The 14196-nt window shown below is 43.5% G+C and overlaps 1 protein-coding gene across 1 annotated transcript in view; it reads left to right on the forward strand.

The window, feature by feature from the left end:
• SKP2 (S-phase kinase associated protein 2) overlaps positions 1-8479 on the forward strand; it is a 69711-nt gene extending 61232 nt beyond the window's left edge. The window contains exon 10 of the mRNA XM_030193039.1: positions 7467-8479. Coding sequence (XP_030048899.1) covers positions 7467-7680 — 214 coding nt within the window. The 3' untranslated portion in view covers positions 7681-8479. The remainder of the gene's footprint in view (positions 1-7466) is intronic.
• The last annotated feature ends 5717 nt before the right edge of the window (positions 8480-14196 follow it).

The following is a 14196-nucleotide window of genomic DNA, read 5'->3' on the forward strand; positions in this document are numbered from 1 at the left end:
AATCCTACATCCATTGTCCCTCCAAGTAATGAATGCTGTTCTACCCATCCCAGGTGGGAATGCTTCATTGCCCACTAGGCTCATAAAAGGTGAGACATCTGGCGTTCTCTGTTGACGCTTCCTCCACCACCCCCAAGCTCTCCGCATGGGCCCCAAAAGTTCTCTCCTGTCAGTGATATTAATGTCACCACTGGGACCCCCATGGATTAAGTTAATGAATGACCAAGGTCTACTCCAAATCTCCATCCCCCTCTCTGGTAGGAACCTCTGCTGACCTATGATTCCCTCATAGATAAAGCGCATTAGCGCTGCTACATTATACATACGGAGGTCTGGAAGGCCTAATCCACCCCTCTCCTTCCTTAGAGATAGTTTGACCTGACTTATCCTTGCCCCTTTTCCTCTCCAGATAAAGCTCCTAATAATTGACCGAAACAATCGTTCTTCCTTTCTTAGCACCCATATAGGCGCTGCCTGTAAAGGGTAGAGAATTTTTGGGAGAAGGATCATTTTTACCAAAGCTACTCTGCCCATCAGAGAAAGTGGTAAATCCTTCCATTTATCACACAGTCGCCTGATGTTTTCTATCTGATTGATCACGTTTTTCTTGTAAAAAAGTTTTGCATTGGTACTAAGAAAGACCCCCAAGTATCTCATCGCTCCCTTGACTGGTGTTATAGGTAATCCCTCCATCCCGGGGTCTCCCTCTATTCCTGACAACGGGAGTACCTCCGACTTGGCACAATTACAATTTGCCGATAACTCTTAGGAGAGGAGTACTTAGACGCTCGTTTTTTAAAAAAATATATATATCTCATATATATTATTTTGAAGAGAGGAGACCAGAGTGACCTGTTTCCCGTTATTTCCCTTGGAACATATATCTTAAACTACATCATCCAAGGTTATAAAGACCCCTGAAGCAGGCCATTGTGCCGAAACACGGCCGTGTCGGGTCGCTGTTATGTACATATAATTTTTTAAGTGAATAAATATAAAACAGTTGGTATCCTCATCCATTCTCCTCACTTTTTTGTTTCATCTTCACAGTGTCGTGAGGATTTTTTACCTCCTTTTTTGTCTTTGCCTTAGTAAGTTTCAGCATTTTTATACCTGTCCGTATTTCTCACGGGCCCGTTTAAGGAGTCCAGTTGCACCCCTGTCAGTTTTGGTATCTGCAGCCCTTGAAAGAAGGCTGCAGATTGGACAGCATCATATTCCCGCTCCCTGTATAAAGAGCTATAGTATTGAACGAACTGTTGCATAATTTGGGATTCATTAGTAAATACCTCTCCCTGAGCGTTCTTTATAGAAAAAATTAATTGCCTTTTGCGTGGGGGCCTCACCAGGTTTGCCAACAGCCTACCCGTTTTACTGCCCCATTTAAACAGTTTAAAGCGCTGGTAGTAAATATCCCTCTCTGCTCTTGCATGTAGTATATCATCAATCTGTTTTTTTAAGGTGGGTCAACTGCACCTTATGTGTGTCACTTATATTCTGCATATGTGCCCTCCGTATATGATGATACTCCTGCGAGAGCCGCAACAGGTCTGCCTCTCTTTGTTTCTTCTTGCCCGCCACATATGCAATGATGTACCCCCTCATAACTGCTTTGGAGGCCTCCCAATACGTACTAGCACTAACCTCTGGTGTATTGTTATGCGCCTGATAGTCTAGCCATTTAAGGCGCAAAAATTCTCTAAACTCCTTATCCTGGTAAAGGTAGGGGGGAAGCCGCCACACCCTCTCGCCCGGCTCCGCTGCAAAGGAAACCGCCATCAAAACTGCCGAATGGTCACTAAGTGCACTATCCACTATTTCTGCTTTCACAATCTTTGGGATCAGAGAGGGCGCCACCAGTAAATAATCTAGTCTCGAATATACCTTGTGTGGATGTGAATAAAACGTATATTCCCCATCTTGAGGGTGCAAGAGCCGCCATATGTCTACCAACCCCAACTGGGACGTCACAAAGGGTATCCCCCTGTCTTCCCAGCTCCGCACCCTCGTTTTCATAGGTTTACAATCATTGGTGGGGTCTGCTGCTATATTAAAGTCCCCTCCCATTACAATCTGATAATTAGAGTAAGGTATCACTCTTGCCACAAGGTCAGAAAAGAACCTATGGGAGTATATGTTGGGTCCATATATGTTACAAAAGAGAATTTGCTGTCCCCATAATTCACCCATGACTAACACATATCTGCCTTCTTTATCTTGAATCACTTTATGACAGTGAAATGGGATTTGTTTATGAATTAAAATTGCCACCCCTCTCTGTCTGGAATTGAATGCTGAGTACCCAACCTCTCCAACCCATCCCCGCTTCAGCTTTTGATGTTCTGAGGCCGTGAGATGGGTTTCTTGAAGGTACGCAATGTCAGCTTTTTCTTTCTTCAACCATGAGAGAATTTTAGCTCTCTTAATGGGTGAGTGTAGGCCATCCACATTAAGCGTTATAATTTTCAAACTCCCCATACCAGCAACAGGTGTACCTGATAGCCCAGTTTACTGTATGCCAGTCTCCCAGCCGGACCCGCAAGGTTTTGATCATACCAACATCCCAAATAGGTTTCCCATATCTCTTCTGCTTCCACAATTTGTTCACCTGATTCACTTCATATCCCTGATACCCCATGCTCCATGCATTCTCATCCGCCAAAGTCCTTCTCTCGTCTCTTATCCTCTCCTTCCCTTCCCCCCTCACTTCCAGCACATCCTCACTCACACTCTCACACATCCCCCCTCCCACCCCCCTTTCATATTCTTTCCCCACATCCTTCACCTACTCAGTAGAACACGAAAACATCCGAAGTCCCCCTCCCCCCACCCCACCAAAAGCTGTTGCATAGTACAACAAGTATTACACATTACTTATTACAGGTATATTTGCAGCAGCCCATAGTATCCCAGAGCCACTACAACTGCCCATCTCCAAGCTTAAATCTATACCCAACAAAGAAACTAAGAAAAAAGCTGGTCAGTTTATAACTTGGCTGTTGTATTTTCACCTCTCCCTGCCTCATGTGGCACGTGCTCGACGCAGTCTCTCTCCCTGCCGCCATATAATCCAGTCTTGCAGAAGGAGGGAGAAGTGCGCGAAATCAAATCCAGCCGTTCCTTCCAGTCTCACCAGGGTGCAATAAGATCATACCCCCAGCGTAAAATAACACCAAACAAGTAGCATATCTGCCCTTTCAGGTCCACCTGGTCATTCTATTCTGGGTCCTTAGGTCCCGGTGCATCTGGCTGGTTGCATTTATCCATGTAAGTTTTTGCCGCAGCCGCATCATTGAGAATAATAGCCTTTCCATCGACCCAGATTTTCAGCTTAGCTGGGTACATCAGGGCAAAGCGCACCCCCTTCTTGTAGAGTGCAGTGCAGGTAGGGGCCATGGCCTTCCGCAACAGTGCCACTCGTGTTGAATAATCATTAAATAATAATAGGCGGCGGCCCTCATATTGTAATCCCTCCTTGCCTCTGGAGGCTTTCAATATCTTTTCTTTTGCCTGCCAGTTCACAAAATGCGCGATCGCTATGCGGGGCCTGGTGTTAATGTCTCCCCGGTTCCCAATTCGGTGGGCTCTGTCGCAGGCGTAATGGCCCTGATTCTTTTCCAGGCCCAGATGCTCAGGTATCCATTTGGAGAAAAAGTCATACAGATCCTTGTCCAGAACTGCTTCAGGTAACCCGATCACCCGCAGGTTGTTCCGTCGGGAGCGGTTCTCCTGCTCCTCGACCCTCTCCCTCATTTCCTCCAGCTGTTTTTGGAGTGCCTCCAACTGTGTGGCGGTGCTCTGGGCCTCGTCCTCCTGCACAGACAGCCTGTTCTCCACAGCAGTAAGTCGGGCCGCATGCGAGTCAAATTTTTCATTAATTTCGTCCACCGCCGACTGCAATTTATTCAGTTTGTCCTCCAACGCGGCGGAGACCGAGCGGGAGATTTCCTGCGCCCAATCCGCACTCACCGCGGCAGGCACGCTCTGTGCTGATCGCTGTTCCGCCATCTTGCTGAGCCCGTGCTTCATAGAAGTCGTCGCTTTCTTGTGTGATCTCGGGGGCATACTGCCCTAGAAACTCCTTCAACTTTCGCCCGCGATTTCTCGCTATTTAGGCAGTTTTTTGTGCTGTTCGTCGTTGGGTTTTAACCCGTAATATAACAGATTTGGGGTGGTTGGGCGCGGAGCCTCGTCTTCCCGTGTCCTCTCAAGTAGCAGGCATCACGTGACCCCCCCCAACTGAGTATATTTCTATCAATCCCAAAGTAGTCTACGAGTCTTAGTAGTATATTATGGTTTACCATGTCGAATGCACTAGACATGTCGAATTGGAGGAGGAGTATGCTTTTACCTGTTGCTATTTCGTGCTTGAATTTGGCCAGGAGGGTGGTTAGTACTGTTTCGGTGCTGTGGCGGGGGCGAAATCCTGATTGTGATTCATGTAGTATTGAGAATTTGTGTATATAGTCGGTGAGTTGTTTGGTTACCATACTTTCCATCAGTTGACTGCTAGTGGGATAGATGCTACTGGGCGGTAATTGGTGAGTTTGTTTTTTTTTCTTGGTATCTTTTGGTATGGGGGTGAGTAGGATATAGAGAGTTGCACGGGGACAGAAATCTTACCCATCCCTGCCCGTCCCTGCTGGAATCTTACCCGTCCCCACCCATCCCCACTGGAATCTTACCCATCCCCACCCATCCCCGCAAAAATTTAAACCATCCCAACCCGTCCCCACCCGTCCCCGCAAGAATTTAACCCATCCCCACCCATCCCCGTAAGAATTTAATAGTACATAAAAGAAAGTTCCAGTCAGCTCCCTCAGTCTCTCTCTGGATTTGAGCCACAGCACTGTGGGCAAGGAAGGAACGGAAGTTGGAACTTGGAACACTCTGGTGCGCACATGTAAGATTTGTCTCTGATTCACTGGCAGTGTGTGCTGAGAGGTCGCCACATGCACGCGCCAGTAGGTCAGGTGACATCTGATTGTCGTGCCTGTGTCAGAGCTGAGGTCTGTGCACCAGCCTGGGAGCAAAGAGGATTAATAGTAACATAGTAAGTGACAGCAAATAGATCTGAACGGTCCATCCACTCTGCCCAATAGTCACACTCAAGATCAATTCATCATTAAATCAACGAGTGTGATATTATATACTTGACTATGGTCTTTCTTTCGTGTTTCTGGAACAAAGACCACAGAAGTCTATCTGGCCCCATCCTTATGTTCCAACTGCTGGAGTTGCCATCGAAGCCCACTGCAGCCTATTCATGTTCTCATTTGTGGGACACAGACCATAAAAGTCTGTCCAGCACTGTCCTCATGTCCAGCCACTGAAGTTGCTGTCTGAGCCCTTTCCAGCCCATCCTACACCAGATTGCCATGTATGAGACACAGACCATACAAGTCTGCCAGGTATCAGCTCTAGTTCATCACAGCCAGAGTCGCCATCTAAGTGTCACTTGACATATCCACATACATGCAGCCATTTAAGGTTAGCACACCTTTTTGAATTCCGTCATCATTTGTGACTCTACCACCTCCTTAATGGAAGACTTTCCACATTTATGCTGTTAAAGCAAGGAAGAAGAGGAGGAGGAGGAGACAGCACTCAAATAAATTGGTATTCGGTAGATGAGAGGCTGGTGCAGGTGCAGCTTACACTTCCACGGGAAGCCCACAGAACTGCCTCCATCCCCGCGGGAACCCCGCAGAACTGCTTCCATCCCCGCGGGAACCCCGCAGAACTGCTTCCATCCCCGCGGGAACCCCGCAGGAACTGCCTCTGTCCCTGCGGGAATCCCGCGGGTTCCGCGGGATTCCCGCGGGGACGGAAGCCGTGCAGCTCCTAGTAGGATATTGCCATTTTCCTTAGGGAAGAGACCTTGTTGAAGCATGAAGTTTAGGTGGTATGTGAGGTCTGTTGTGAAGGAATCGGGGGCGGATTTTATTAGGTAGCTGGGGCAGGTGTCGTAATGATGTCACCACTAGCTAACAGACTAGAAACAGAAGGATTCAAAACATTCATATATGCTGCTGATGTTACCATATACATAACTTTCAAAAAGAACATTCAAGACATCTTACAAAAGGCAAAACTTGGCTTAAATTTGATGGAAGCCTGGGCCTACTACTACTACTACTACTACTATTTAGCATTTCTATAGCGCTACAAGGCATACGCAGCGCCTCAGAATAGAAACTAAAGCTAAATTTTAAAAAACTAAATTCATGGTCATTACCAACCTATTTGACCAAAACGACTACAACAGCTTCACAATTGACAACACTTCATTCCTCATTGACAATAATCTGAAAATTCTAGGTATATTATAGAGAAACATTTAACATTTGATACTCAAGTTTTGTCAGTAATCACAAAATCTTTCAGGTCTCTGGAAACTAAAAAGGATCAGACCCTATTTCTCATCAGAAACATTCAGACTATTGGTACAATCATTAACATTATCACAGTTTGATTATTGTAATGCCATATATGCTGACTGTAAGGAGTACTTGTTGAAAAAACTCAAAACAGCTCAAAACACTGCAGCTAGGTTCATATACAAGATTTCTCGTTTTGAAAGTGCCTCACCTTTATTAATCAAATTACACTGGCTTCCCATTAAAGCAAGAATCACCTTCAAATTATGTACCTTTATCTTTCAAATATTTAATGGCACAGCTCCAGACTATATGGTACCATTAATAAACTTACCTCAAAGAAACACTAAATATGAGGCAAGAAACTATCTCAGACTATACCTTCCAAATTGCAAAACAGTGATCTACAAAACTATCCACTCTTCAGACTTCTTACCTAGGAACCAAATGGTGGAACTCCTTATCACCCAAAATAAGAAATATACAGGAATATACTAGATTCTGCAAAATCCTCAAATCGTTCCTATTCAAACAAACCCTCACAAAGAACAACCATATCTCAAACAATTATTACCTAAATTGGTTATTACTCTACCATTAATTTTCTCTTTGTTTCATGTATAATTTCTCATTCATAATAGATTTTCTAAATTTTAAACATCCACAGCTATCCCAGTATGTTTATGATACTGTATCGTAAAATTGGATTCTTAACATATTACTTTCTTATGCATTATTCTTTGTTATGTATCCTGTACTGTTTATTGTAAGCTACATTGAACTCAAACTTGTTTGGGATAATGTGGGATATAAATGTCACAAATAAATAATAAATAAATTAGAGATCCTCTGTGTTCATCCCTTGCCTTTTTGAATTCTTCCACCTCCCTCCCTCCGGAGGGTGTTCCAGGCAGCAACCACCCTCTCTGTGAAAAAAAATCTCCTGACATTACTCCTAAGTCTACCACCCTGCAATCTCAATTCATGTCCTCTAGTTTAATCATTTTACCTTCTCTGGAAAATACTTGTTTCTCTGTTAATACCTTTCAAGTATTTAAACATCTTTTTTTTTTTTTTTCTCCTTAGCGAGCTTGGAGAGATGCAATCTCTAAAGACCCTCAGCGTTTTCGGAATTGTGATTGACAGTTCACTGCAAGTCCTGACAGAGACGCTTCCTCACATAAAGATCAATTGCTCCCCTTTTACAAGCATCGCCAGGCCAACCATGGGCAATAAGAAAAACAGTGACATTTGGGGTATCAAGTGCAGATTGATCCTTCAGCCTCAGGACGCCTTGTGAACTGGTAGCTTGGGCGCGTGCATTTTGTTTTCAATTTGCCTTTTTGCTTTCAATGCCATTCAGAGCCCCACTTTAGAACCATCCAAGTATAATGTTCTAGCTCCGGCAATTAATTGTTTTCAGGCAATCTCTCCAGAAATGCTAATACTGGTATTAGTAAATAACTACTTTAACTATTGTGAAATAGTTTGACCAAAAACAGAGCTTGCTTTTTTTTTTTTTTTTTTTTTTTAGATTGGTGCAAAAGAACAAAGTTTGCTTTTTTTTTTTCCCCCTCCCAATAGTGATGGGGAGAGGAAGGGTGTTTGTAAAAGGGTTTATGCTTTGTTTTATATCAATGTTCCTTTGTTTTATATCAATGTGCTACCTCTACAAGGTGTCTAGTGCTCATTTGCTTAATTGAAATAGAAGATAAGCTTCATTTAAAGCAGGAGAGCTTTGTAGTTTTGGGGTAAAGAGTGTTACACTCCAAAAAAGAGAGGCTCTATGGATATGGACCAGAAATAGATGCAACACACAGCAGGTCCAGAAGTGGTCACAATATATCTTTATTAAAAGAAATCACCCGATATGTTCCACGTTTTGCCCACACATGAGATGCCTCAGGGGTATCAAACTAAAAACAAAATAGTTATTATAAAACACAATATCAAATATGAATTAAAAAAAACAGCAACATACAAAATGTGTAGGAACTGGAGCAATGTATGTGCACTAACAGTGACAGAAAAACAAAGAGGGGGTGGGGAAGATAGGCTCTTTTCAAACAAAGAATTTAGTGAAATATGCCATAGGTCAGTGATGGCGAACCTATGGCACGCGTGCCGTCGCCTCAGCCAGTTCCAGCTGCCCTGCCCTCCGAGCACCAGGGCTCACCTCCGAATAAAAGTCATACCTGGTCAGGGTTAAGGTGGCGTCAGCAGCAGTAGTAAAAAGCGTGCTGACTCGGCACACCTTCAGCCTTTCCTGCTGTCATTTCCTGTTTCCGCAAGGGCGGGACCTCAGAGCTTGAGAGACAGAAGGGAAGGCTGAAGGCGTGCTGAGTCAGCACGCTTTTCACTACTGCTGCTGCTGCCGACGCCTCCTTAACCCCGACCAGGTATGACTTTTAAATTTCGGAGGGGGGCCCTGGTACTCGGACGGAGGGAGGGCGGGCTGCTCTGGAAAAGCTTTTGTCTTTGACGTCATTGGTTTTCCTTGTCAGACCAGCCTCCATGTAGGGTTGCTGGTGTGTTTTCACTATGACAGCACTGCAGGATTAAATAAAACACCGTTCTATTTGTGGGGCACAAAGATTGGCTACCGCAGTAGTAGGAAAATGCTGATAGGAGAGAGTCATTGAATGAGCAGCATTCTGGTTCCTCCCACGACAACCCGGGAACTGGGAGAGAGGGGAGGGGGACCCTGGAACTGGGAGGGAGAGGGAAGGGGGATCTTGGCCCTGGAACTGGGAGGGAGAGGGGATCCTGGAACTGGGAGGGAGAGGGGCCCCTGTGGAACTCAGAGGGAGGGGGATCCTGTTGAACTGGGAGGGAGGGGGACTCGGGGGGGGAGGGGGGGGAATGGCACTTTGCGATAAATAATTAGATTTGGGTTGCTGTTTGGACACTCGGTCTCTGAAAGGTTCGCCATCACTGGCTTAGGTATTCACCATCTGTAGTATATCTTATAAGAAACCAAAGTGTTATACAAACAGTGATACTAAAAAAAAAAAAAGTAGAAAAGTTTAGGACGGTGGTTCCCAAACCTGGTCCTGGAGGCACCCCAGCTATTCAGGTTTTCAGTATATCCCCAATGAATATATAAGAGAGAGATTTGCCAGTGGAGGCAGTGCATGCAAATCTCCCTCATGAATATTGATTGTGGGTATCCTGAAAACCTGACTGGCTGGGGTGCCTCCTGGACCAGGTTTGGGAACCACTGGTTTAGGAATAGTGAATCATTACATACCAGTTTCAGTGTTGATAAAGGCTTACAATCTCAATTCAATCAAGAATATAAGCCCAGCTACTAAAGAGCCAAATATAATATATTACATTATAACCAGAAAGTCCTAAAAACCAATCTTAAAATTTGGAGTCATGTAAAATAAGAATTAAAAACAAACAAACTTGTCAGTACTAACTGCCAATAATTATTGCAGTGCCAAATGACATGTTTTAAGAAAAACACATATAACTTTTTTTTAATTGTAGACTCCTGTGGGTAAGTAATTATAATGATCATATATTATGTTATGCTTTAAAAATCTGCATCAGTCTTGTGAGACTGCTTGATTTGAGATAGCAGACAATATGGGTGGTTTCCTCATGCTTCTTTGGGCTTCCAAATCAGGACTGGGGTCTGATATCATGAACCCTCATTCTCAGCTACCTGGGCCTTTTTTTCCCCCCAATTATTTTATCATTCGCTCCCATTTCAGCCCGGGGTGCAGAAGCCTGGCCTGGGTTTCAAATCCAGGGTCTTCCACATTTAACATGCAGCACTTCTCACTTGGCCAGCCCTGCTACCAGGAAGTGTTTGTGTAAATATGAAGCCTGGATCTCTGTGCCATTAATAGTTCCTGGATAGAACACTAGGTTATGAGTTCTAAGGTGGCTGCTTAAGAACTCAAGGTTGGAAGTTAGAGTTTTGCCGTTCTTTGATCTAGTTATGTTAATATGCAGTCCTCCACCCTCTCCTTCCTCAACTCGTTGAGAGGGAATTGACAAGAAAGCCATGTTTAGTTTTGGCTCTAAGCACTCCAGACTTGGCAGAAACCAATGTCAGATGGTGGCAGGCAGATTATAAGGCCTGCTTAGAAGTTTATCCTCGCAGAAAAGATTGTCCTTTCTTATGCTGGTTGGACCTCTTTCCTTTATTGGATCTGAAGCTTTAACTCATTTTTAAAAAAGACAAATTCTATTAAGTATGAAAATTTATGAGCATATGCATTATCCAACTATTGGCATTCATTACCTAACCTTGTTATTACAGGTCATTATATGCAGTGGGGCAGGTGTAGGACTGTTTGAGGAGACTGGAACCAGGGCTGCATTTCAATTAAAAATTTTAATCGCAATTATTCATTTGATTAAAAGACCAACATTATGCCCTCAGCCTTCTCCTCTTCCCCCCCCCCCCCCCCCCCCCCCCCCCCCAGGTTCCAATATTTATCCTTTCCTCTTCCCTTTTTAGCACCTTCCCTCCCACCCTTGGGTCAAGTCTGCCAGCATCTTATTTCTGCCCTGGGTCCATCTCTTCCTTCCCCCCTCCCCCCCTTGTACCTTCAAAGTTGCTTAGGCAGCAACAACACAACAGTGTATATACATTGCCTGCTCCGGAGGCACCCTCTGACCCATCCCACGCCTCTCTGATGTAATTTCCTGTTTCCTGAAAAGTGGAATGGATCAGAGGGAGCCTTCGCAGAAGGCAGTATATAGACATTGCTACACTGCTGCTGTTCTGTAAATAACTTTGAAGCTACAGGGGAGTTGGTTGACAGGTGGAGGCAGTTTCATTTTATGAACCACAATTTTTGTTAAATAATGACTAATAAATAACTCATCAATTGCAGTGTTAAAGCATTAATGTGCAGTCCTAGTTCTGTGTCATACTAATTACCTGTCATATTCATAGTACCTCAGGATCCTTTTGTGCCTTTACATATAGGGTTAATACAGTCTTCTAAAGCAAAACATGTATGTGGGTATGTAATTGATCACTTTAAATGTGGTTGCGTGATAAGATTGGTAGATTTTTTTATTATTATTAAATAATTTATTTATCCGAGTCTGTCCCTATAGCCCTAAAACACAAAAATATTATAATGTTGGTATTTATACAAAATAACCTTTAAATCAGTTCTAAATGGGAGAGAGCAACTGCCCCCATGTTGTCATTTAGCATTCATTGTCACTGTAGCATAAACACAAACACCCTGTCCTCCAAACTCAGCAGTGGATTTTCAGTAAGCAGAACTGGGGTGTGGTGACTTGAGGAGCAGCAAATCCTGCAGAATTGTCAACTCAATTATTTTGTTAAGGGGGAAAAAAACTGTAGCCACTTTACTGATGAGCCCTCCATGCTGTTTTGAATCAAGCCCTGTGCTCAGATGAATCTCTAATGAATCTTTACTTTGGGTACTGCATTTTTAGCTGTTCAAATTTTGGAGGTTTTCTCATGAAGTATATTTTGGGAGTCAAAAGAAGACTTTGTACCTTCATTTCAATGTTTTAAGAAAACTGCCCATCTACATATATTTTTAACTTGTATTTTTGGAAGTAAAACATCTCTCTTTGAAGCTCTGTCTTTATTGTAGAGCTGATATTTTCTCTACCGCAAAGCAGGGTTGTAAACCATTGGTTTTACTGACCTAATGGCCAAAGATTCATATGGCTATTCACCTGAATATAGCATAATCTTCCAGACTGCACCTGGTAAATTCTGGCCAAACTGTTTTCATTGTGCAAGATTGAATTAGAAAGATGTATTCCAAAGTAGTGTTTATTTCCCTACCTCCTTCCCCCATCAATTCCATTGCTCACCTTCTTCAGTTAACCTTCTTCTCATCTCCCAACCCACTCCATATCTCACCTTCAGTTAATCCTCTTCTTATCCCCCACTTCCAATTTCATTCAGGCAGTCTTCCTCTCATGTCTCCTCACTTATGATACCATAGCAAATCCTCCTCTCATTTCCCTACAGTCCTATCCAGTCTTGCTTTTATTGGCCAAGACTCTCCCTATACCCACCCTAGTCAATCCTTATGTTCTCCAGACCTTCCTGACTTCCTCCAGTTCATCTTCTAAATTCCTGCCCCCTCCCCAGTTTATTTTTCTTCCAGCTGCTGATCTGGGTGAAAGGAGGGAGAAGGGACTAGCAGTGTCCTGGGCTTTGAACTTTTGGGAATGGCTATGCTGAACAGTCAAATGTTCAATTCATTTTGTAGACATGCCTTGTGGGGGGGGGGGGGGTCTGTTTATGTGGCTAAAAGTGTTAGGTGAATAGAAACTTACTGGATGACATGTTCAATTAGGAGTATTGAATGTTAGAGGTAGTTATGAAAATGTGATTTGTGGAAAGGTGTATGAATTGCTTGCTGTGGAATATTTCACTTGGTGCTATGCTTTTTCTTTTTTGTTGTTTTTCATAAATTAATCATTTCAGTCTCCAGCAGTGGTCCTTACCAGTTTTGCCCTGCCCTGAAACCCACATTACCTAGTTTTTTGGACAATGTTAATGTTCAGTGGTTGGCTGGATCCATTTATTTATCATAATACGGACATTTTTTTTAGTATTAGTGGACTTAAGCAGTGGTGATAACTAGTCAAGTAAAATAAGCTTTTGTTCCAAGGAGCCTGTATTTCCAGTGGGTAAGTGAAATAAGAGTATAAAGTGAGAAATGGGATTTGAACTCTGGCTTCCCTTGTCCTAAACCCTAGTCTACCACTCCTCCAAATCTCAAGAGCCAAGATCATGGCCAAATTAAATAAAAATCTTGTTATCTATGAGAGGACATTGGATCTGAATGAATCTTAACAGTTAATGTTGTCAGGTTAAGCAAATTTGCTAGTAGCTTCTGGTCTATTCTAGTCTTTGCTTCTCTAAAGTCTCGGTGAATAATAGAACAACTATACAGAATAGGGAGCCTGTTCAATAGTGTTTTAGCTTAGTCATACTGATAGTATAGTGCAGGCTGTGATGGATTCAGGCTTTACTGAATGCATTCACTTAACCTGATGATGTCCATCAGTTTTGGAAGGAGAATCCTGTGTGTCCTTAAATAGTAAGGAATCATCTACTGTAATCACTTTGCTTTTAAAATAATAGTTTTTAATAATTAAAAAAAAATCCAATCTGTTATACTGACAGATATTATTGTCTACCATTTTACTGCTCTAAATTTCTTTAAAAAGGGGTTGGGTGGATGGGAAAAGACCTTGGTGCAACTGATTTCAGCTAGCCATAATAGTCTCTTATCGTATACCAAATTTGGTGCTGAGGAACTGATTTAGTAATTCGTTATGTTTTTTCAGAGTTTGCAGAATGTTAAAATAGTGCAGTAACCATGAAATGCTGACAGCATCTCATGCCACTGAGTAACTTTACTTGATAAGTTCTTTGAGATTCAGTGTCTGTGTGAGCAGCGTGGATTGTCCAAGATTAGAGTATTTAGCATGTTTAATACTTTGTGCAGAACCTGAGAGCTTATATCGTATATAATAATTCTCACCTCCAACGTTCTATGCATCTGGCTGCCTGTGTCCATGAGTTCTTGGTCTGCTAGGCTCCGAAGCCCTGGCTGATGTCACTGGACCCATTATGACGCACACCCGAGGGAAAAAAAAACCCCTCACAGCTGATCCACTCTCTCTCCCCCCCCCCCCCCCACGAGTTCCAGACCCCACCTCCCTCCCTCCGATTTCCACACCCCCTCTCCAAGTTCCTGACCCATGGACCCCCCTGCTGCAACCCTCTCAAGCCCCCCTTCCCGCTGCCAACCCTCCTCCGCCGCTGTCGCGTACCTGTGCTGGC

The sequence above is a fragment of the Microcaecilia unicolor genome, chromosome 2 (genome assembly GCF_901765095.1).
Source record: "Microcaecilia unicolor chromosome 2, aMicUni1.1, whole genome shotgun sequence".
Classification (NCBI taxonomy): domain Eukaryota; kingdom Metazoa; phylum Chordata; class Amphibia; order Gymnophiona; family Siphonopidae; genus Microcaecilia; species Microcaecilia unicolor.